General features: G+C 37.7%; 1 protein-coding gene across 2 annotated transcripts in view; it reads right to left on the reverse strand.

Annotated features, from left to right (window-relative positions):
* DNAH7 (dynein axonemal heavy chain 7) overlaps positions 1-26,334 on the reverse strand; it is a 236,331-nt gene that overhangs the window by 116,904 nt on the left and 93,093 nt on the right. For both annotated transcript variants that reach the window (XM_014835173.3, XM_070508274.1), the window contains 7 exons: positions 24,977-25,145; positions 22,686-22,788; positions 22,438-22,565; positions 11,641-11,853; positions 9,008-9,106; positions 4,419-4,667; positions 1,675-1,824 (listed from right to left, as the gene is read on the reverse strand). In XM_014835173.3, the coding sequence (XP_014690659.3) occupies positions 1,675-1,824; positions 4,419-4,667; positions 9,008-9,106; positions 11,641-11,853; positions 22,438-22,565; positions 22,686-22,788; positions 24,977-25,145 (1,111 nt within the window). The remainder of the gene's footprint in view (positions 1-1,674; positions 1,825-4,418; positions 4,668-9,007; positions 9,107-11,640; positions 11,854-22,437; positions 22,566-22,685; positions 22,789-24,976; positions 25,146-26,334) is intronic.

Genomic DNA, 26,334 nt, shown 5'->3' on the forward strand with positions numbered 1-26,334 from the left:
AGAGCTGAGTCTCCTTTCCAGACCCTCACAAATCAGCCTTTTTGTGCCCAGGGATGACGCTTTGGTTCACCTTCAGCAAATGTGAATTTGAGTTGAAGCAGTGAAGGATTTGAGTCCATCTTAACACATTCTTGGTCCCTGCAGCCCACTGCGTTAATCTACGAGACATGGGCCTGTCACGGGCTCAGGCCACCCCAGACTCACACCCAGAGGCCAGCTCCGGCCATGCTCAGGAAGCAGGAAGAGCCCGCACCCCGAGATCACCAGAGATCGACGCTCCCTCGCGCCGCGGGCTTCCCGTGCCTGTTCACCTTCACTTTGGGGAACACGGCCAAGTAAGGACAAGACAGTGGGCTCTGCAGTCTGAAGGGCCTCACTTCTAATTTGGCTCTACTACTTGCCAGCTTTGTGACATTGGTCAGCTACTCAACCTCCCTGAGACTCAGTATTTATGGGGCGTAGCTTCCTGGAAAATGTAACGTGAGCTATGTAACTGAGTATAAGGTGGGCGATAGTGCATGATTATTTCTGTACAACTAATGTAACTGCCTACATTCTCTAGAGACTTCATATGCTCATCTGGGCCAAAGTGTATCCACTGTGGCAAGAGAGGACCTGAGAAGTGACAGAAAGCTCTCTCTGCCTCCCCTGGGCCTCACAGGTATTTATATCCTGGAAATGACTCATGAAGCCTGACACTGGGCAGGATCTCTGCCCCGTGAGAGCCAGTCCTCATGTGACTCATTGCCCAAGGCCCTCAGCCAACAAGAGCAGAGGTGAGATTCGATGTTTTTCTATTATTACACTGACTCATGAGTCATGATCAGCTGTGTGCTTAATTGGATAAAGAGCACCAAATTAGGATGTATGGTATTCAGAATAAAGAAAATAGTTATTAAAAAAAAGATTTAATAAATAAATTAAATGTCTCTAGCCTAGGCCCCTTTTCCTTTAAGACCAGCCATAGCAAGCTGCCTCCCATAGGACCACACTCTATGGAGAGCCCACGAACACAGGGCAACCGAGTAAACATTTGCTGGTGTGTGGACACTTTTCGTAGGACTGACAACAGCCACTCAGCAGGACAAGCAGAACAGGCCAGGAGTAGGTAAGTACCCGCTCCCATTCACAGCAGTCAGCAGCTGGCTCATCCTTACCTCTTCTGCTTTCCACAGGCAGCCCTTCCTAACACACTAGAGGGAAAATGTTGGAACTTGAGAGCAACATTTGGAAAAGTCGGCAATGTCTTCTGTAAGCACTGGTGGAGTGCATCTAACAACAGTGCACCGGTGTGACAGAGGCAGCAGCCCAAAGGTAGGCAAAGCAAGAAGACTACTGAAGGAGCAAAAGGATCACAAAAGGCAGAGGCTCTCCCTCCTGGATCATTGAGCCTGAAAAAAGAAAACCAGAAATCCTTTCCCCTGTCCTTTTCTCTCCTGCCCTCCCTTCTGTAGATACCGGGGCAAAGGTGCTTGCCAGCATGGTCTCTGGAATCTTTGGAGATGCTAACAATGTTCTTCACAGAAACACTGCCAGACTATCCAGTAATGTGTTTTAAATAAATATCTTGAGCTATAAATATAAATGTTTGAAACAATTGGAAAAAATCAGGAATTGGGCAGAAGGAAATATCACACCCTATCTAAATAGGCATAGGAAAGTTTCAGTACTTACCGCTGAAGAAGCAAACGCTCTAAAACTGACGGCGAGGATCCCATCAGACCACTCGTGGGACACCAAATCAAACTGTCCGTACAGCTGGCCCATGGTGACAGACTTAGGATTTAAAACAGTAATTTGAACCTTGTTTTCTTCCATTAACCCCTGAATGGAAAAGAAATCAATTATTTAGTTAGTCAGAAGAATACTTTCCTCATAGAAAACATGATTGTGTATGTAGAAAATACTACAAAGAAACTACCAAAAGTAAAGAGTGCATTTAACAAGGCTCCAGCATACAAGGTCAATATATAAAAATCCATTGTATTTTTTACATAATGTCAATAAACAGTTGAAAAATAAAATTTTAAAAATGCCAATTACATTAGTATTTAAAAACTCATAAATTACTTAGGAATAAATTAGCCAGTGTTGTGCAAGTTCTAGAGATCTAAAACTGCAAACTGAGAGATGGCAAATTCTTTTTAGTAAAGGGTCAGATAGAAAATATTACAGGCTTTGCATCTTACATATGGTCTGTCACATATTCTTCTCTGTTTTTCTTTCTTTTCTTTTCTTTCTTTATAAACCTTAAAAAATGTTAACACCATTCTAAGCTCATAGACATCACAAAAATAGGCTTTGGGCCAAATTCAACCCATGGGCTGTAATTGGCTGACTCCTGCTACAAAACATTTTCTGAGAGAAAATTAGGAGACCTAAATATAGGGAAATGAGTATCTTTCTCAAGGAGTGGAAAAGTTAATATTGGTAAGTCATCAGTTTTTACCAGAACCTTGAAAGCTGGTGTGTGGCATCATACAAGAGATGTTAATACCCTTGGGGCATAGGCTTTTTTACATTTTTAATTAATAAACTTAATTTTTTTAGCGTAGCTTTAGGTTCAAGAAAAATTGAGCAGAAAGTACAGATATTCATGTATGCTCTCACCCGTTCCTGCCCCACAATTTCCCTTATTATTAAAGCCTTGCATTGGTGTGGTACATTGTTATGATTGATGAACTGATATTGATATGTTATTATTAACTAACGTCCATGGTTTACATTGAGGTTCATTCTTTGTATCGTGCAGTCCTATGGGTTTTGCCAAATGCACAATATCATGTATCCACCATTACAGTATCATACAGAACAGATCCACTGCCCTAAAAATCCCCTGTGCTATACCTATTCATAGTCATTTCTTTTTTATATACAACAACGTAACAAGTTCAACTCTTCCCAACACTGCCTTCTACTTGTCACCCTGGAGCTTAGGACACAAACTACCACACTGAAGAAAAGATGTGGGAGTGATGATATTAACCAGTAAAACAAGCTCTAGCTCAGGTCTTTGCTTTCTTGTGCCCTGGAAGGGGGTAACAATGTGTCATCCTAAATTCAGAAGCTGGGGAAAGCTGTATCATCTTCTTAGGCACGATGACGTTGCTGTCACCAAAGCAAGGTTTTTGTCCCAAATGCATCAAGGCTAGTGTGAAGCTGTAGATTGCATGCAGTGGCTATGGAGGCCTGTCCCTTTTAAATCACCACAATGTTGCTCTCAGAATTTCCTGGTAATGAACCATTTTGGGCTTTATAATCGGACCAGAATACATGCTCATACCTTCATCTTCTTTAATCTTTGGGTGGCACACGTCTGGCTCTTTTAGAGACTTGTTTATTTTTTTATAGCAAAAACAATTAGTCCATATAACAAACAAGAAAACAGGAAAAACACAAACAAAAAAACTCAAGAAAACACAGGCAGGATGGTAGGAAGGCAGGAAGGGTAAAAGGAAGGGAAGGGAGGGGAAGAAAGGAAATAGCATGGAAGTATAAAAGCATAAGTAACAGAATAAACAGCCTATCAGCTTGTATAACAATAAACATAAATGAATTTAAATTTCCCTAGGAAAAGATAAAGACCATCAAACTGGAGAAAATAAAAGTCAAGCCATTTATTCTCTATGAAAAGTAAATCACAGTCATATCCAGAGTTAAAATTAAACCCATGGGCAAACACATATGCAAGGAGAAAGCAGGGGTTGCAATACTGAAGTTAGACACAGGGGAGCCAAGGCAAATAACAGTACAAGGACATAATTTTCTATTGGTTGAAGGGGGAACTCCACGATGAAGACATTACAAATTGCATAGAAGTTACAAACATTGAAATATATGAAGCAAAAACTATTTGAAATACAAGAAGTAGACAAAAACGTAATATTAGTTGCAGAATTTAAAACAGTCCCATTCCTTTAGCATAAGAAGTAGATCAAACTATGATGTGTAGGACAGAAATTTTGAATAATATCACTGCCATTATTTATTATATATAAATAAACATACATGTATTATATAATACAAACACATACATTTCAATGCAACACCACTAGCAGCCAAGTAACAGAACTTTGCATCACAAATCTAACTACCCAGAAAATAAAAAATACTCTCCTAAAAGTATAAAAAGAAAACCATCAGGTTTTTTTGTGTTTTCAGACATTTTTCTACAGTGAACGTTACCTTTATAATTAAAATTTTAAAAAGAAGAAATAAAAGGTTGAGAATCTGTGACATATCCTTTATATGGTGAACTTTCTACTTGCTTCACAATACTTTTCTAATTTCATTTTCTCTTTGACTCATTTTCTTCATGATTTTAAATTGCTGCATTAAAATCTCTTTTAAAATGAGCATACATTCTATCTTGTACAAAGCTGATTATGAATAAATTAATGCACTAATAGCACAGTTACCTTTTCACATATATCATTTAGTGCTCCGGCTAAGACACGATATGCGCTGGTTTTTCCTCCAAACGGTTCTCCAACAATCATAAAACCATGACGCACAATCATCATTTCATATATTTGAAGAATCTTCTCAGAAAAGAATCTGGTCATTTGCAAATTCATGGAGTCACAGTTATCTTTGATAGCTGCCAGCAAATCATTGTAATCTGGTTTGGGTAATTTCACCCCAGGAAACAAATCTGAAGTAATTCCCTGATGATAAATGGTTTGGGGATTTACATTATATATCTATAAATTCTCTCTCTCTCTTTCTATCTATCTATATGTCTACATACACATATATACATATATACACACACACATAAACATAATAAAATTTCTCTCATCTTCATATTTAATACTGATAGAAATAGAGCCATTAAATAATAATAGTTCAATTGTATTTTTAACACCTTTACAAAGGTATGATTGACATACAATAAACTGCATATATTTAAAGTGTTTAATTTGATAAGTGAAACCATTACCTCAATCAAGATAATCAACATATCTTGTGACCTTTTGTAAACCTCCTTCCCATCTCTCCTTATCGCCTCCCACCTCTATCCCCAGGAGACCACTGATTCACTTTCAGTTGCTATTTTTATTTGCATTAGCTAGAATTTAACATAGATGAAATTACACATATGTGTCCTACTTTTGTTGGTCTGGCTTCTTTCACTCAGTATAAAGATTTGAAGATTCACACATGTCACCGCATGTGTAACAGTTCATTCCTTTCATTGCTGAGTAGTATTCCACTGTATTGAAGTGCCACAGGTTTTAAATCCATGGTGGACATTTTCGTTGTTTCCAGTTTTTGGCTATTACAATTAAAGCTGCTATGAACTTTTGTGTATAAGTCTTTGTACAGAGAAGCACTTTCGTCTGTCTTGGGTAAATATCCAGGAGCAGAATGCTAGATGATATGGCGGGTGTGCATTTAACATTTTAAGAAACTGCCTGTTTTCTAAAGTGGTTGTACTATTTTACATTCACCCCAGCAGTGTATGAGAGATCCGATATTTGGTATGATCAATCTTTTTAATTTTAGTCATACTAATAGGTGTGCAATAGTATCTTAATGTGGCTTCAATTTGTATTTCCCAATGACTAACATATTTGTATGTGCTTATTTGTCATATATATATCTTCCTTAGTGAAGTGCCTGTTCAAATCTTCTGCCCATTTTTAACTGGTTTATTTTCTTAATGATGTTTTGACCATTTTTAAAATATTCTAGATACAAGTCCTCCATCATATATCTAATTTCCAAACATTTTTTCCTAGTCTGTAGCTTGTCTTTCATTCTCCTATCAGTGTCTTTCAAAGAGCAAATGTTTTTTAATTTTGATAAGTCCAGTTTATCAATTTATTATTTTATGCATGTGCTTTCGGTGTTGTACTTAAGAAATTTTGTTGGGGCCGACCCAATGGTGCAGCGGCTAAGTTCACACATTCCGCTTCTAGGCAGCCTCGGGTTCACTGGTTCGGATCCCGGGTGCGGACATGGCACCACATGGCACGCCATGCTGTGGTAGGCATCCCACATATAAAGTAGAGGAAGATGGGCACGGATGTTAGCTCAGGGCCAGTCTTCCTCAGCAAAAAGAGGAGGATTGGCAGTAGTTAGCTCAGGGCTAATCTTCCTCAAAAAAAAAAAAATTTTTGCTTAACCCAAAGTCACAAAGGCTTTCTCCTGTTTTCTTCTAGAAATTTTATAGTTTTATATTTAGTCATAATATTTTTAAGTTAAAAAGTTAGAGAATGAACACTATCTGACTTCAAAGCTTATTATATCAACAGTGTCATCTTGGTATAAAGATAGACAAACAGATCATGGGAACAGAATAGGGAGTCCAGACATAGACCCACAGCCTTGTGAACAACTGATTCTCAACAAAGGAACAAAGGTAATTCAGCAGAGAAAAGATAATAAGATAGTCTTCAACAAATGATGCTAGAAAACCTGGATTTGCCAAAACAATAAACTTCAATGCATATCTTATGCCATATATAAAAATTAATTCAAAAGTACTTTACTCATTGTAGTGTGTAGTATTTTAATCAGCTTGGTGTCTCTTAAAAATTCATGTCTACTCTAAACCCTCAGAATTGACTTTATTTGGAAATAGGATCTTTGAAGATGTAATTAGATTAGTTAAGATAAGGTCACCCTGGGCCCTAAATCCAACGATTGGCATCTTTATAATAGAAATGGGAGGCGGATTCAGACACAAAGACACACAGGGAAGAAGGCCATGTAATGATGGAGTCAGAGATTGGAGGGACACCAAGCCAAGCCAAGGAAAGCCAAGGATTGCCAGGAGCCACCAGAAGCTAAGAAAAAGCGAGGAAGCATTCTTTCCTAGAGTCTTCAGAAGGAACCAACACTTGATCTCAGACTTCTATCCTCAAGAACCGTGAGAGAATAAATTCCTGTTGTCTTAAGCCACCTAGTCTGTGCTACTTTGTTTTGGCAGCTCTAGGAAACTGATACAATTATAAAATGTATGATTGGAAAGAATTACAATTCCATATTTAGTGTATATGAATATATAAAGGTCATTGCAAGGTCTAAGAAACACCTTTACAAATTGCTAAGGCTACTTTATAAATGTTATAGAAACTTATGTGAGAAATATGACTATTTCTTTTTACTCTGAAGGTAGAAGTGAAAATTCAGAAGTGTCCAACGTGAAAGCATACATTCAAGCTATACTTTACAATTTAGGAATTACTAGTTTACTCTAAACTTAACTCTGTAAATGCTTTTATGGAGAAATTGATCCCAGTTGATCAAAGCAATAAGTTTCCTTGGGGCAAAGAAGAGAAAAAGGCAACTCAGCAGAGTGGTTAAGACGCTGCAGCTTGACTGCGGGGCTGGAAGCCCTACTCCCTTGTGTACTAGCCATAAATACAAGCTACTTCTCATCTCTGCACCTCGGTGACAAAACCTGTACAACACGGGTAATGACAGCATTTGCCCCATAGGGCCATTATGAATATTAAATAAATTACTATTTGTAAAGCTCTTAGAATAGTTCCTGACCCATGGTAAGCAAATAGTGTTTGCTAAATAAACAAAAACATCTCCTCAGGTTGTTCGAATTGTTAATGCTTAAGCCTGAAAGCAGCAGATAGCTCCAGAAGCTATTGGTGTTCAGTGGAGCTCAACCAAGACTAGTACTCTTCGCTCTCCCACCAAGTAGCAAGTCGGAAATACGTGGAGGTGTCCTTCTGGTTCTCACAGCAGGAGAGGTCCACAGACTCTGGGGGTGGGGGACGAGGATGCCAAATATTCTATAGCGTGCGGACAGTCTCCCACAACAAGGAATTGTCCTAATTGAAAATGTCAATTATGTTCCATTTGTGAAATACTGATCAATAAATCTTCACTGAATATACAACTGCAAGAGAATACATCTAGTGAAGGATATTTCCACTTTACAAAAATGAATATAGATTTACTCCTGGAAAATCTGTACAGTGTACCAGTACCAAAGAAACTGAGGGAAAACTTGAGGAAGAAAATTGGAACCCTTTCCTTGTAGATTTGCTTTATAAAATATTTGCTCTGCCAGCTACGCAGTAAGGAAAGCTCCTCTCAGATGGATAAAACACGGCTGCCGTGGACAGCTGACAACGACCACACTACAGGGGCAGTGTCACTCTCACCTCCCCACGACAGCCATAACGACTTCAGTCTTTTTTCTTTTTCCTCCCCAAAGCCTCAGTACATAGTTGTATATTCTAATTCTAAGTCCTTCTTTCTTCTAAAAGCCACCACCACAGCATGGCTACTGACAGACGAGTGGTGTGATTCTGCGCCCAGAACGCACTGAACTTTAACCACCAGGCCATCGGGGCTGGCTCAAGACTTCAGTCCTCACATGCTAGAAGCTAAGTGCCTGTCTCCAAGGCAGCCCAAGTCCACACAGCATCTAACCCACCCACTCTAATTTCTTCCAGTTGAGATGGGGAAAAGGAAAAGAATGACATCAAGAAAAAAATGATAAGAGGGAAACTTTATAACCATCACTCAAATATTTCTCAATTACTCATAACCTAATCTTTAAAATGTAACAAAATTATTAAGCTTGGGTCTTATTTTAAATTTGCCTGAAAAAACAATTTCATAAAAGTGATTGCCCTCTTTTAAAGAAATTATGCTTATTTATTTTTTCATTTCTTCAATCATTAATTTTAATGAACATTTACCAAGAACCTATTCTGACAAGGGACTCAGCGGTGTGTTAGATTACTTTCCTTCATGGAGCTTACATTCTAGCGCAATTTATAAGCAAATATATTTTGTAACTTTGGTGTGCTTATATCCTGCAGTGAAAAAAAAAAAAAAGCATTATTTGAAAATCCCAAGTTGTTGAAAGTCATCCAAAGGTAACTAAACACACTTCAAATAAAACATGTTTCTCTGTGCCGTATCACTGTTTTCTATAGTGGAAGTTTCTTGTAGGGAGTTGCAAACTTGGACATTTGATTAATAGATTATTATAAGAGTTTTGATACATTGGAATAATAAATGTTCTTACCTCAAAGAGCGGTAAATCATGAGACAAAAATTTTGGCAGATTTACATCAATAATAGATCTAAGCAGCAAGATTTCTTCATTTTCATTTGGGTATTTCAGCTAAAAGAGAATACACTCATGATGAAATCTGCATCTGCTAACTGCACCCCTGTGCGTTCACACACACAAGCGCACAGGCCCCAGAGGCAACTTAAACTCACGCAAAATTGTTGCTCTCGTTTATCTCATTTAATTGGATTGTTACTAATTTTAGAAACTGCATTTATACTTGCTGAATTTCCTACTAGTTTATAACAAAAACCTAGATTGAATCAACTACAGGTGCTCTGGTTAAAAAGCTATTGGCCATGAATCCAATATAGTTTTGGAGACGTCATTGCCTATATATGGGGTAGGAGCATGCTTATTCTATGCATTCAAGACCAGCAATGGGCTGGTTAAGTGAAAATAACCATTAAAAACAGGTAATCATTTTTAAAGATGCATTTAAATTTAAAACACATAAACAGTCACTCATTTGCCCATATTTTGATGCCAAGTACTTTTCTCTGAGTGTAGAGTTCTGCGCCATTTTTCTTGCAGAAAAGACATCAATAACACATCATCTGCTATGTCCAGTTTTGTTGTGTTCTGCTTTGTTTTGTTTTTTAAAGAGGATCATGCTCTTTAAAGATATTTGTGAGATAATCTAAGTGTAGGATCCTTATCAATATTTTAGGGGTTTTTTTCAGTCTTATATACTTGTCTTATTCATACCTAATTTAAAGTTAATTTTTTAGCATTTCATCTTTATGAAATCTTTCTTAAACAAAGAAATTAGTTTTCATAAAAACAGAACCCTTTTTCTTTTCACGTTTATATATCATCAGTTTCTTCAACATCTGATTAAACAACATAATAACAGTAAAATGTCCAACTGGCTTCAGAAAGTTTTGGGAATAAGCAAACTGACCCCGGGTGCGGAACACAGCTCATCCGACAGAAGCCGAAGTGGGAGGGCAGAGCAGTGCGCTGCCTGCTGGCTGCGGGCTCAGTACGGGTGTGTGTTAGCTTGGTCCACAGACAGAGTGGAGAGGGCTGATTAATGCACTAAGGCACTTAAGTAGACGGTGTTTCAGAAAATTTATATTAAATCCCGAAACACCTGTGGTATACCCCCCAAAATCTCACTGAACTCTGAACTTGTTGCCCATGCCCAAAATAAGGTTCACATAATTCACAACAATCTGAACTCAGCAATATTTCTCCCAACTTTAATACTTTACTTAACATCTCACTCCAAAGTTTCTCTTACTATCATGCATTTAATTTTCCAGAACCTTTTTTTTTTTCCTCTAGAATCTCCCTGCCTAGTAAATTCCATGTTCCTCCTCATCTGGCTTTAACCTTACAATGTCAGTGATGCCTGGCAGTCAAGTTCAGCTGTTTCTGAATCTCCAGAGCTCCCAATGCCAAAGCCTGTCCTGCTCGTACGGACTTTGTCTTTGGATCAATCTAACTACACATAAATTATGAAGTATCAGAGTCTGTTTTATTATTTGAGAGGCTATTATTTTAAAGCAAATTTTTAACTTGTTTCTTGATATAACAGAAAAAAACTTCAAAATATTCAAGCCAACACATTCAACAATTCTAAATTAGCTTTTGACAAAGAATGATAGGATTCATTTGCAGGATTCATTTGCTGCATAACTTTAATAGCTCAATTCAATAGTCAAGATGTCAGTGATGACATACACGAGAACAATGCATTATCTTTCCCATTATCTGACCACAATGCAATCATGACATGCCAGGTTAATACAAATTGTTGCTTCCAGTTGCATTTGTTTATTGCAAAACACGATGACTTGAAGTTATGTTAGGCTAATATGAAATAGAATATTACCACTATATATCAGAATTCTTGATAACATTGTTACAGAAGATAAAAATGTATGCCATTGTTCTTAATCATGTAGGATGTATTTTAAAATCTTTATCTTCTACAAATCATGAACATAAAAATTTTATAAACTTCAAGGTCACATTTTGCATTTTGCTGTTAACTGTATCTTATCTTGCTTGCTTTCATAAAGAACTAATATGCAGTTATATTTCATGGTTCCACAAAAATACTTCCAATGAAAAGTTACCCAAGTCTTCAAATATTTGGGTTGTCATCTACATAGTTATGATTTATACCATTTTAAAATGCAAACATTATATTGCAAATCTATTACTGCTAGTCTACAGCTGGCTGCAATTGTGTAATTATAATAAGTGACAATGTTTAGGGACTTCTGTAAATATTTGTTAATTGTACACTATTTCCTTTAAAGCTATACGTGCTCATATAGACTGGAAGCCTTCAAAATATTTCTCAGCAGCAAAGAATTTTATTCCTTGGTAGTATCAGTTTCATATATTTAAAATTATGGAACAGAACTCAAATCACTAAGAATTATATGTGTAAAGTTACAAATCATAAAATTTCCTTTTTGACATGTGCAAACTAATCAATTAGTTTTTTAGTACAATAATTGAATTTTTTTCAGTTGATGAAACCAAGCAGTTATTGGAACTCTGTGAAGACACATGGTCCTGAGATTTACAAACAGGAAGTTTATGAGTGAGAAACACGAGTTCTCTACCTTCAGATTCCCAGCAGCAGTAAGCACCGACTTCACAGCTCGCATGCCATAATCATAGTGATGCTGCGACGACAGCTGCTCTGAACACAAGCGATATGTAGCCACGATTTTCACTGACAGTGGCCGGGCTGTGACAAACCCACAGGAGTACAGGACTATTTCAGCTATCATGGCATAGTCAGGCACCATCATTGCTACTGTCCGAAAGAGAGCCTATGGGACCAGAGAAAATGTGTTTTTAAGACACCATCACAAAGATAACTCTACTCTTTATTTCATGCATGTTACAACTTAATACCTTTTCTGCAGTAATGTTAAATTACAGTGTCCAAATCATATAGATAAAAACACAATTAAAAAATTGGTTTCTTGTTATATAATAAATACATAATGAACTTTTTGTATATTTTTCCTTAAATTATGTGTTAAGAACACTTTCACATCTCTATCATACTTAGATCTTTGGTAAATTATTAATTCATATAAGTGTTTAGTGTCAGTTATGTTCTATTCTTCTTGGGAAGCGACGTGTTATAGGAAAAAAGCATCAGACTCTGCTGGGCTGTCCAGAAGCTGGGCTTCTCATCTAGACGGGTGAGAAAGCGCCTGGTGTTGGGAGACTGGGCTTCAAGGGAGGCTCTCTAGGGATCTAATTAATCATCTGACTTGGATTAATCAGGTAATCCCTAATAACAAGGCTTAACCTTTTGGAGTCTGCAGGCACAATGTCAGTCTTTCACCAAGCAAAATAAAAGGAAAAAATTGGAAATAAGACTTGGATAATAGATTAATGGAGATAAATTAATTTTCCAGATTGTAAAGATTTTTTTTCTCATAGTATTTTAAATATTGTGGGATAAATAAGTGTCATGTGATGGTAAGTAAATAGAAAACTGAATAGATTTTAAAAGAATAAATAAGAAAATTTAAGTTAGAATGTTGTTTCAGGATGTACTTCAATAGCTCATGTATTAAAACATGACAGTATTGTACTAAAGAGAGAAAACAACAATATTCTAGAAAAATGACAATTGTATTCAGACAGTGAATGACAATCGTAGTGAATGATAATTATATTCAGGTAGTTTATAAATACCTTCTGGGAATTACTTGAATTACCAAAAACACAAGGCAGACAGAAACTAAGAACATCTTGCTTAAGTGATCTGCTATGACTCTTCCAAGTTGAGAACAAATAAAAGATTTGCATCAAGTAAGATCCTTCAAATGTCTTACGTTAATTATCATCTAGAGGCCTTAGTACTGCTATTTTATCAATAAGGTTACCATTAAAGAAAGGAACAAAATGTTACAAATATATAGCTTGAGCAAAAATGTGGAAGAGAGAAGCTTAAGCAAGTGTTCTAACCACTGCATACTTGAGGGAAAAAGAATGCAAGAGAATTACTATACAGATGGTGCCACTTTTAAAGGGTAGGCTCTCAGCAACTTTTTTTTTTTAATGAATAAAAGAAAGAATTAATGAATTAACAAATCAGTCAGTCGGCCAATGGCTAGGTTAGGGTGATACAGTCTTTCCACAATAGTGCAAATTGCTACTAGTTTGGGGTCAACATGCAGTTCTGTGTGTGTAGGTTTCCTTCTGACGATCCTATTCACATTCTCTTGGCTCTATTAGCAATATGGGGGTAATACCATGGAACAGACATATCAGTGGCCAGGAGAAGAAAAACTAGAGCAAGGTAAAGAAGTTTCAAGAGGTTATCACGGTGTTCCATTTAATAGGAGTCCTCCATCAAAAATTTAACGTTGACTCTTATTTATCACAGAGAAAAGCATCCTGATCAAAATATTTTTTAGGTCTAAACTATTCCATAATCACCATGGCTTCTAATACTTAACTATTCTGAAACAATTAATGAGTATTGATTTTTCAGAATAGTTTCAATATAAAATACAGCTTCTCTAAAGTGGAGATGTGTTTAAGAAATTGTTCTACTATGCAGATATTATCTAGATGAACAGGATGTCAAAATGGGACTCTTTCTGCACCAAACAATACACATCACTTATCAAAGTCCCTAGGATCTGCCAAATATGCAAAATTTACAAAGGAAATGTACACAATTCTTGAACCTTCTCACTTACTTGTAGATCACAAAATATTTCAGAGAGTAAGGAAGGCAGGAGGATTTGTGCAAAGATTTCCATTATGAGTTCCCGCAACCCCCCACTCATCGCCCCCAAGTTCAGTGAGAGCTTGATGGGCATCCGCATATTTGGGGAGATATGGATTGGTACCTGTCTGATGTCTGGGAAAGAAAAAGTGGCCTGGGGCAGCAGGATCAACGTGGCCTTCACTCCCAGAGCTTGCTGGGACAAAGGATGCAAGAGATGTACATGATGAGGAAAAGAGAGAGCCAAGACAGTCATTTTAAGACCTACCCAAAATAGCCCCTGGCAAAGTGAGAGCTCTCCAACAGTGAAGTCTCTGTGGAGTCAGCCACCAGAGACTCAGGCAGAGAGGAGGGAGTGACAACGGGAGGAACAGAATCCATCACCCAAGTGTCAGGAGTTCAGGTGGAGAGACCTAACAAAGGAGTCCCGAGAACCCACGGGCATGAGCAGGATGGAAAGAGTCAGCTGTAAGAGAGCTGTTGCAGGAGGGGGCGGAGCAAAATGGCAGGGTGAGCTGACCCAGGATTCTCACCCCTTCAAAATATAACAAAAGATTGGAAGAACTGAATTTCAGAGAACAAAAATAATGCCAGCTCGTTAGAGACCTACAATACCAAGAAGGCAGAGATCATAACCTTGCTTTACACCTTCAGAGGCGCTGGAACGGTAGGAGAGAACATCGCTCCCTCCCCTAGAGTCTGCGATGGCTGCTGCGTGGGTTGGGAAGGAGCGGGGGAGGGGCCGCATGACCGGGGGATCATCCAGGACTCCTGCCCTGGTTCAGTGGAGACCCGCTGACGGGGGGAAAGCTTCCGTCCGCAGGGACCCCATAAATCAAGGGCCTTGGGAGACCAGAGAACAGAACTGATCTGAACCCAGACCAGCACGTGTGAGTAACAGCCCCTCCCCCCCAGCGAAGCCAGTGGGCGCAGCCATCTTGCCCCAAGGCGGAGAGCTAACATGCCGCTCTTGACCCCCCATCTAGTGGCGACAGGCTGTAACTGCAACTGAATTCTACCACCATGAGAAATAAACACTCCTCTACCATCCAGCAATTTATAAAAGCCCCAGACCAGAAGGAAAACAATAAAAACACAGAATTAAGTCCTGAGGACTTGGAATTAGGTAAACTAAGTGATAATGAATTCAGAGCAGCTATAATAAAAAAACTCAATGAGGTAGAGAGAAAGATAGAGAAACAAGCCGAGTTCTGGAGTTACTTCACAAAAGAGATTGAAATCATAAAGAAGAATCAAACAGAAATACTTGAGATGAAAAACACAATGGACCAGATAAAACAGAATACCGATTCCCTGAATGCCCGTGTAAACAACATAGAGGAGTAAATTAGCATAATCGAGGACAGACAGGCTGAATGGCGCCAGACAGAGGAAGAAAGAGAACTAAGAGTTAAAAAAAATGAGGAAAATCTCCGAGAGATAATGGATTCAGTGAGGAGTAAGAACATAAGGATCATAGGAATTTCCGAGAATATGGAAAAGGAAAATGGAGCAGAAAGTGTGCTTAACAAAATTATTGAAGAGAACTTCCAAAATCTAGGGATCAACAGAGAAATGTGTGTAGAGGAGGGTCTTAGATCTCCTAGATTTGTCAATGTAAAAAGACCCACCGCAAGGCACATAACAGTAAAGTTGGCAAATAGGAACGATAAGGAGAGAATACTCAGGGAAGTAAGGGAAAAAAAGAGAATAACCTATAAAGGAGCCCCTATCAGACTGTCAGCGGATTTCTCTACAGCAACCCTACAAGCTAGGAGAGAATGAAGTGATATATTCAAAGCTTTAAAGGATAAAAACCTTCAGCAAAGAATACTCTATCCAGCAAGAATTTCCTTCAGATATGAGGGAGAAATTAAATCTTTTACAGACAAACAAAAGTTAAGGGAATTTGTAACTAAAAGCCCTCCATTACAAGAAATCCTCAAGAAGGCTCTCATACTTGAAAAAAGAAAAAAGGGAGAAAGGGGACACAATCCACAGACCAGGGAGACCGATGGATAGAACCAGAACAGGATAGCAAATATTCAATTATAGCATTAGGGTAAAGGTAGGGAAACTACCAAAACAAGGACGATCTTAGCACTCTAACTACAAATGAATAAGACGAGTTGGAATAAAAAATGAAAATAATTATTTAGGAGGGGAAGAGCAAAGGGTCTAAATCAGTATTGGTCAAGTAGGTAAGAGACCACCAGAGAATAGACTATATTATACACGAGATTCTAAATACAAACTTCAAGGTAGACACTAAAATAAAGTACAGAACAGAGTCACAAATCATAAATAAGGAAAAATCTAAGTAACCCAGCATAAGAAATTGCAGTATTAAATGGGTAGTCTAAAGCACACAGGAAAAGAAACACAGGAAAACAAGATAATGAGCAACAGATTGATAGCATTAAGTCCACAGGCATCAATAATCACTCTCAATGTGAATGGATTGAACTCTCCAATAAAAAGACACAGAGTGGCAAAATGGATTAAAGAACACGATCCAACAATTTGTTGCCTCCAGGAAACACACCTCAGCCCCAAGGACAAACACAGACTCAGGGTGAAGGGGTGGAGGACAATACTTCAAGCAAATAGCAAGGAAAAAAAGGCAGGTGTTGCAATTCTCATATCAGACCAAGTGGATTTCAAAATAAGACAGGTAAAGAGAGACACAGAGGGACAATATATAATGATCAAAGGGACACTTCATCAAGAAGAAATAATGCTTATAAATATCTATGCACCCAACACAGGAGCACCAAGATTCATAAAGCAACTATTAACAGACCTAAAGGAAGATGTTAAAAACAATACAATAATAGTAGGGGACCTCAACACCCCACTCACATCAATGGACAGATCATCCAGACAGAAAATCAACAAGGAAATAGTGGAGCTGAATGAAAAACTAAAACAATTGGACTTAATAGTCATATATAGATCACTTCACCCTGAAAGAGCTGAATACACATTCTTCTCAAGTGCACATGGAACATTCTCTAGGATAGACCATATGTTGGGAAACAAGGCAAGCCTCTACAAATTTAAAAAAATTGAAATAATAACAAGCATCTTCTCAGATCATAGTGCTATAAGGCTAGAAATTAATTACAAGAAAAAAGCTGAGAAAGGCACAAAGATGTGGAGACTAAACAACACACTACTGAACAAGCAATGGATCATTGAAGAAATAAAAAAATACCTGGAAACAAATGAAAATGATAGCATGGCATACCAACTCATATGGGATACAGCAAAAGCTGTATTAAGAGGAAAATTCATCGCAATACAGGCACATCTTAACAAACAAGAAAAATCCCAAATAAGCAACCTTAAAGCACACCTAACTGAACTAGAGAAAAAAGAACAAATGAAGCCCAAAGTCAGCAGAAGGAGAGAAATAATAAAAATCAGAGCAGAAATAAATACTATTGAAATGAAAAAGGCAGTAGAAAGGATCAATGAGACAAAGAGCTGGTTTTTTGAGAAGATAAATAAAATTGACAAACCACTAGCCAGACCTACAAAGAAAAAAAGGGAGAAAGCTCAAATAAACAAAATCAGAAATGAGCGAGGAGAAATAACAACAGACTCTGCAGAAATACAACAGATTATAAGAGAATACTACAAAAAACTATATGCCAACAGAATGGATAACCTAGAGGAAATGGATAAATTCTTGGACTCCTACAATCTCCCAAAGCTCACTCAAGAAGAGGCAGACAATTTGAACAGACCAATCACAAGGAAAGAGATTGAAACAGCAATCAACAACATCCCAAAGAATAAAACCCCAGGACCAGATGGCTTTCCTGGGGAATTCTACCAAACTTTCAGAGAGGATTTAATACCTACCCTTTTCAAGCTATTCCAAAAAATTAGGGAAGATGGAACACTTCCTAACACATTCTATGAGGCCAACATCACACTGATACCAAAACCTGACAAGGACACCATGAAAAAAGAGAACTACAGGCCAATATCACTGATGAACATAGATGCAAAAATTCTAAACAAAATTTTGGCAACCAGAATTCAGCAATTCATCAAAAGAATCATACATCAGGATCAGGTGGGATTCATACCGGGGACACAGGGATGGTTCAACATCTGCAAATCAATCAACGTGATACACCACATCAACAAACTGAGGAATAAAAACTACATGATCATCTCAATAGATGCAGAGAAGGCATTTGACAAGATCCAACAGCCATTTATGATAAAAACTCTGAACAAAATGGGCATAGAAGGAAACTACCTCAACATAATAAAGGCCATATACAACAAACCCATAGCCAACATCATATTCAATGGGCAAAAACTGAACCCCATCCCCCTGAAAACAGGAACGAGACAAGGATGCCCTCTATCACCACTCTTATTTAACATAGTACTGGAGGTCCTGGCCAGAGCAATCAGGCAAGAAAAAGGAATAAAAGGAATCCAAATAGGGAGGGAAGAAGTGAAACTCTCGCTGTTTGCGGACGACATGATCTTATATATAGAAAACCCCAAAGAATCCATTGGAAAATTGTTAGAAGTAATCAACAACTACAGCAAAGTTGCAGGGTATAAAATCAATTTGCATAGATCAGTAGCATTGCTATACTCCAGTAATGAACAGAAAAAGAACTCAAGAACACAATACCATTCACAATCGCAACAAAAAGAATAAAATACCTTGGGGTAAACTTAACTAAGGAAGTGAAGGACCTATATAATGAAAATTACAAGGCCTTTCTGAGAGAATTGGATGACGACATAAGGAGATGGAAAGACATTCCATGCACATGGATTGGAAGAATAAACATAGTTAAAATGTCCATTCTACCTAAAGCAATCTACAGATTCAACGCCATCCCAATCAGAATCCCAATGACATTCTTTACAGAATTAGAACAAAGAATCCTAAAATTCATATGGGGCAACAAAAGACCCCGAATTTCTAAAGCAATCCTGAGAAAAAAGAACAAAATGGGAGGCATCACAATCCCTGACTTCAAAACATACTACAAAGCTACAGTAATCAAAACAGCATGGTACTGGTACAAAAACAGGTGCACAGATCAATGGAACAGAATTGAAAGCCCAGAAATAAAACCACACATCTATGGACAGCTTATCTTTGACAAAGGAGCTGAGGGCATACAATGGAGAAAAGAAAGTCTCTTCAACAAATGGTGCTGGGAAAACTGGAAAGCCACATGTAAAAGAATGAAAATTCACCATTCTTTTTCACCATTCACCAAAATAAACTCAAAATGGATTAAAGACCTAAAGGTGAGACCTGAAACCATAAGCCTTCTGGAAGAAAATGTAGGCAGTACACTCTTTGACGTCAGTATTAAAAGGATCTTTTCGGACACCATGCCTTCTCAGAGAAGGGAAACAATAGAAAGAATAAACAAATGGGACTTCATCAGATTAAAGAGCTTCTTCAAGGCAAATGAAAGCAGGATTGAAAAAAAAAACAACCCACTAACTGGGAAAAAATATTTGCAAGTCATATATCTGACAAAGGCTTAATATCCATAATATATAAAGAACTCTCGCAACTCAACAACAAAACATCAAACAACCCAATCAAAAAATGGGCTGGAGACATGAACAGACATTTCTCCAAAGAAGATATACTGATGGCCAATAGGCACATGAAAAGATGCTCATCATCGCTGATCATCAGGGAAATGCAAATCAAAAGTACACTAAGATATCACCTTACACCCATTAGAATGACAAAAATATCTAAAACTAACAGCAACAAATGTTGGAGAGGTTGCGGAGAAAAAGGAACCCTCATACACTGCTGGTGGGAATGCAAACTGGTGCAGCCACTATGGAAAACAGTATGGAGATTCCTCAAAAAACTAAAAATAGAACTACCATACGATCCAGCCATCCCACTACTGGGTATTTATCCAAAGAGCCTGAAGTCAGCAATCCCAAAAGTCCTGTGCACCCCAGTGTTTATTGCAGCACTGTTTACAATAGCCAAGACGTGGAAGCAACCTAAGTGCCCATCAACAGAGGAATGGATAAAGAAGATGTGGTACATATATACAATGGAATACTACTCAGCTGCAAAACAGAATAAAATCATTCCATTTGCAATAACATGGATGGACCTTGAGAGAATTATGTTAAGTGAAATAAGCCAGCAAGAGAAGGATAATCTGTGTATGACTCCACTCATATGAGGAATTTAAAATTATGGACTAAGAACAGTTTAGTGGATACCAGGGGAAAGGTGGGTGGGGGGTGGGCACAAAGGGTGAAGTGGTGCCCCTACAACATGACCGACAAACATTAATGTACAATTGAAATTTCACAAGATTGTAACCTATCAATAACTCAATAAAAAAAAAATTTTAAAATTAAATAAATAAATAAATAAAGAGAGCTGTTGCAATAAGACATGCAAGAGAAGACTGAAGAGGGCAGGAAGCGAGGCACGGCAGCGGGACTGGACAGGAGCAGCAGGCATTACGAGACTTTTGTGACACAGGATTCCTGGTTTTGGTGACTGGCATAATCGCTGGGCGAAGAAGAGGGAAGCCTCAAGGTGGACTCTGAAAACTGGTAACAACACTCCTGGGCCTCAGCAGTCTTTTTTTTCTATTTGAGAATACATATCTCTTTCATTTCAGACTAAGACATTTTTCCAAAATTGTTAGGTATTTCCATATATACTTGCAAACAGATGTTCTGTAGCAGCTCTAACCAAAAAGACTGCACAATAGGAGGAACAACAACAAAAAGCTACCAAAGTTTGAGAGCAGCTTTTGGCCTAAAGGAGAAGGAAAATACATTTCCCCAAGAACCACAAGGTGAATATTTTGACACTGGTGCAACACGCACAGTAAACAAAACCGTGGAAAAGTCTGCACAGGGCATTAACAGACTCAATCCAACGGTCCCAGCTTTTTAGGACTAGCTACTCACAGATTTTTCTCTTGACAAACACTTATGTATTCACATTGATCCTACTGAATGAAAGAAAAACATGAGTGAATAAAAAAGCAATTCTAAACAGAAATCACAATGAAAAGTCGCAAAATGCTTCTCAGATAAAAGAGGATTTACCAGTTTTTATTTTTTAATCATACCTTCCTCCACCAAGGCAAAGGACTAAAACAACTCATTGACATATAAAAGTGCATGGAACGGAAATACAAAAATACTTGGCAGCAATTAGTTGAACCAAATGTGAACAGTGGAAGGAAAGTAGGACTTAAAGCCAGAAGACTTGGTTTTGGATGCACAACTCCCACTGCGCTATTCTTCACCCTGTACTCTAGGTGCTGGCCATAGATACATAATCCACAGGAAAAGCATGGAAAATGCCCAACAAAGATATGGGGAAAACGTCAGCTTTCACCAATAATCAAAGAACTTCTTTCTGTTTTAAGTGAAGATTCTAATCTATTCAATTAGCAAAGTATTTTGTTCTTTTTACTAAAAAATATCAGTGCTGGGTATTAATGTAAATTAAGAATTGATGTGGGATGTAAATTGTTTCAACCTCTGCCAGAAGGCAATTTAGCAACTCAGGTCTTGGTCCTATGACTCTACCTAAGGAAATATTTTAAAACAGAGAAAAGACTTAAGTATAAATTGCCCATTGTAATTTTTTTTTCCTGAGGAAGATTTGCCCTGAGCTAACAGCTGTTGCCAATCCTCCTCTTTTTTTGCTTGAGGAAGATTAGCCCTGAGCTAACATCTGTGCCAATTTTCCTCTATTTTTTTCTATGTGAGATGCCGCTACAGCATGGGTGGCAAGTGGAGTAGGTCCCCGCCTGGGCTCTGAACCCACAAACCTGGGCTGCTGAAGTGGAGCACGCAGAACTTTAACCACTCAGCCATGGGGCCAGGCCCTGTAATATTTTCTATAATGAAAGAAAACTAAAAGCAACCTAAATGTCCAACAGTAAGACACAGCTCAGTAAATTTATTTACAGTTTGAATAATATTTATAAACACAGGAAAATGCTCATGTTATAATATTAACTTGAAAAAATCACTCAGTATACGTAATTGTCTGATATCAGCATTTAAAACTGGCATTTTAAAAGGCATTTAAAATTGAAGGATACAACACAGTAAGCAGTAGAATAAGTACCTTTCTCAGTATTTCCTATTTTTCTAATTTTCTGTAATAACTAGTATTTTTTATAAATAAGTTTTGGAAGTTGCATCCAGTTCATATATTTACTTATTTTTGTTTTGTTTTGAGGAAGATTAGCCCTGAGCTAACATCTGCCTCCAATACTCCTCTATTTTGCTGAGGAAGACTGGCCCTGAGCTCACATCCATGCCCATCTTCCTCTACTTTACATGTGGGACGCCTGCCACAGCATGGCTTGACAAGCAGTGCATAGGTCCACACCCAGGATCCAAACCAGCGAACCCCGGGCCGCCAAAGCAGAACATGCGAACTTAACCACTGTGCCACCGGGCTGGCCCCATATGTTTACTTTTTAGAGGTATTCAAAGCTTTAAAAAATATTTTCTAAAACAGTTCTCTAAAATATAACATCTGAAAGCAAATATTTTGCATAAAATTCAAGGGTGGCTTGTGCTTTCTTTTTACATATTGACTTTGTAAATTACAGAAAGGAACTAGATAATTGCCCCTCTGTACCTTCAGATTATCCGGCAGTTCTGACCGCCCAGCATATCCAGGGTTCATGGTAATAAAGACAGCGCACGTGGGGTCAAGTTTTAGTTCCGTTCCTTCAAACACTAACATATCAGAACCTGCATTAATACCTGTGGGTAATCAAGAATGAAACGACTCAGCAATTCCACATATAAATGTGACTTGTGCCATTCATTACCTGCCGGATTTCCACTGTTTTGACATAAAGCAAAGGCAAACCAGTCCATTACCTCTTTGGATAGTAAGAATTTGTTGAGCGACCACAGACAGTACTTCCAAATCAATTCTGTTAAACTCATCAAAGCATGCCCAGGCACCACAAGATAACAGTCCCTGGGAGAAAAGAGTAATGAAATTTTTCAATTTTATCTGACAACGTTGCATTGAGATGTTGCATTTTCACCTCATCTTTTCAAGGATTTAATATCCTATCAAGGATATTGCTTATTCACCTTTATCTTTAAAGATGGCTTATTTTTTTTATTACGAATTCACTATTCTGCACGAACAAAGAGTTTCATCAATTGGAAAATTTTCCAATTGATACATATCTTTTTTACTTTCAGTATATTTTTGGCATTTAGATGTATACCTGTAATTTCAAAGCTTTTCTTACTTTTTAATTACAAGTTAGTTTTATTTGCTTTTTCCATATGGACTCCATAGAAGGGATTGTAATAATCTTCTAAATAAGATGACTCCTGTTGCCGGTGAGACTACTTTGTAATCTAAGCACCTTAGTAGCCAATAAACATAGTTTGAAGCCCTAGTCTGCAATCCTAACTCACAGCTACCTCACAAATATGTGCCATTTGCTCATAAGGAAGAGCTAGAAAAGCAGGCTGGAATAGCTCAGTCCAAATTTACTTTTTTAAAAAATTAATTCAACAAATATTTATTGAATGCATATTCTACAGATAGCATATGTACATATGTGTGTTTCACTGAGTGCCTGGTGTGTGCCAGGCGTGATGCACGGCTCTTTGTGCACATCTTTTGTGCAAGGAAACTAAAGCTATGTCATACAAGATGTTCAGTGATTGGTACAAAGCCACACAGCTAATGGTGGCTGACCTCGGACTTGCACACAGCTCCATCTACCAAACCACACTGCGTTAAACAACAACTCCATGCAAGTCAAAGAACAGTATATTTTTATTATTTAGAGAAGACTCTATCTATGACCTGGATCTCTAATACCTCATATAATAAAAGGATTAGAAATCACAGAGAACAGAATGCTTATGAAGTCACATATTCAGTTACACGGACTGTGAGGTTCTTTACAGTAAGACCCATGTCTTTTTCTTTTGTACCCCATTATTCAGCATAGTCCTAACACAGAGTGTCTATATAATCAATAAACACATCAATAAGCAAATTTAATACTATAAGTGTATGCATCTATATGAAAGAATTAGGAATATCATTATATAGATTCCAAAATTGAGTAATACATACCAGACTTTTCTTTAAACATTTAGGAATATAATACCTATTCAAACTACTCTTGGATCTTTTAGATTTGCTATTTCTTCCTTAAATAATCATTACACCAATAATCATTAAGAACATGATTAAAATAGCAGTTGGTCATTCAAATGCTTTCTTGACTTTTATTTATGATAATTTTTACTTTCTTTTTTTGACTCATTCTACTTGTTCCAGCATCACAAATGTAGACTTTTTTTATATCCTAAATCTGTTATAAAATTACCAGGCCACAGTTAAGCCGGAAACGGTTCACTGGATGAGGCAGGATTGGTATGCTCTTTTTTGTTAGTTTGGTTATTTTTCAAAATGTTAACTTCTTCTGGAGAAGTTTTGGAAAAGCCAGGATTACAAAATCTTTAAAATTTACTTTGAAAATTACAGAAAAATAGAAATAAAACAAACAAATAAATAGAACCCATAATCCCAAATGGATAAGTTTTTGTGCAAGCGTACCACCTCACATTTTAAGGAATAACAGGCTGTAGCAACAAAGTGCTAAAATGACCAGCTGTCCGCAGGTTTATAAACAGACTTCACATCTTTAATTCCTCCTTTTGCCATCTTACAAACTCATAAAAGTGGGAATTTGACTCAGAATAAAAGAAAAACAAAACAAGGGCTTCAAGTTCACCAAAAAAGTTTAACTAGAATGTGTCTATAAAAGTAAATTACTGAATCATGGCTTGTTAATCACAAGATGTACAGGTTAAAGAAGGCTGAGAGTCCCACAACCTTTACACGATGTCGCGGTTCTCAAACTTTTAGCTGCCACAGTGCACTGCAGGGACATGACTCCCTCTCGTCAGTGATCCGGGCCCATCACAGCAGGAACGGAGGGGGAGGCAGAGCTCGCTCTCAAACAAGCTTTTGATGCAACCCTGCTTCTCTTGAGAATTACTGAGACAGTACATTAATTTTAACTTTACTTAAAATACAGTGTCTTTTACTTGCATTAAATTATGTTTCATCATAACCTTCCTCTCTGAGCAGTTATCATATTGCAAAGAAATGAGGAGTCAATTCAAACCTTAAAGAATTTTCCTAAAGCCAGGTAATCCAACCCATCTGAGCAGTTGAAAACAACACATTGTTTGGCTACAGCTTTTGCTAAATCTTTGGTAGTTTCAGTCTTTCCAGTGCCCGCTGGCCCCTCAGGGGCTCCTCCAAGGTGCAGGTGAAGGGCTCCAAACAGGGTTCTGAAACATGAGAAAAAAACAATCTTCATACAATAATGTGATTTTTTTCATATACATTCTGAAAAGAGGAAAAGTTTAACCTGAGAGCCAAATTTTCCACTTTCTCTTCAATAATTTCTTCCCACTAACCTCTGAACATTTTTGACTGTGCATTACTTTGTCTGTTCCGATATTTTACTTCTATAAAGCTATATATATGACAAAATCAGAACAAATTCACTTTTGAAACTCAATGCTGACTTCTGGTCACCATGGAGAATTCAGCTGATCCTGAACCACCCAATCCCCTACTGCAAGCATATGGACATGCTACAGAAAAGAAAACAAATAACTTTTGAAATAGATGGCATTTTTGAAAAAATGAAAAGCAAATCACCAATGAAGAGGAGATGGAAAGCTGGTAAAGTAATTAGGCGCTACAGTGTAGAGGTGCATATTGTTTTGGATCTGCATATAAACATGAGTGTATTTATGGCCACAGAGAAACAGAAAATAACTTAGAACTTAGAACGGAGCAAGGTGAGGAGCTGGAATGGATTTACCTATATAAACCTAGAAGCCTTCAAAGGCTGCCTTGTTTCTAAACGGAAACTAAAGTTACTCCAGCAACTGACTCAAGACAGACAAGAGTCAACTATGGAAGAGACAAGAAGCTTACCCTTCATGCAGGGCCCAATGAAAAGCCTACATCATTCAGAGGAGTGGAGTCTAAACGTCCACTACCCAGGGGCACACGAACCCAGACTGAGAAATTACCATGAAAACTTTTTTCTGGACCAGAGAAAACCCTAGAGACCTCCTCAGAGGTAAATGTGAAACCATTCCACATGGATACCTCCAGAGCTGAGAACATGTAAGACTGTGCGGAGAAACCACCTTTACTAAAATGAGCTCAGTTAAAACTGGAGCAAGAGAGATCAGAGTTAGGAGTCAGACTCGCAGTGGCAAAGGCAGATGGACAAAGGTCTGGGGGGGTTAATACATACATGGCACTCTGCCTTCTCTGGCATCCTATTGGTTTGTTCAATGAGATTTTTTTTAAAAAAGCAACAGACATCAGAAAATCATGAGGAAAAAAAAGTCAAACAAACAGAACTCTGGCAACCTGAGATCTGGCAATGAAAAATATAATCATTGAACTTTTAAAAACTCAGTGAACAGATTAAACATCACAGGAAACATAAAGAGA

The sequence above is a fragment of the Equus asinus genome, chromosome 4 (assembly GCF_041296235.1).
Source record: "Equus asinus isolate D_3611 breed Donkey chromosome 4, EquAss-T2T_v2, whole genome shotgun sequence".
Classification (NCBI taxonomy): domain Eukaryota; kingdom Metazoa; phylum Chordata; class Mammalia; order Perissodactyla; family Equidae; genus Equus; species Equus asinus.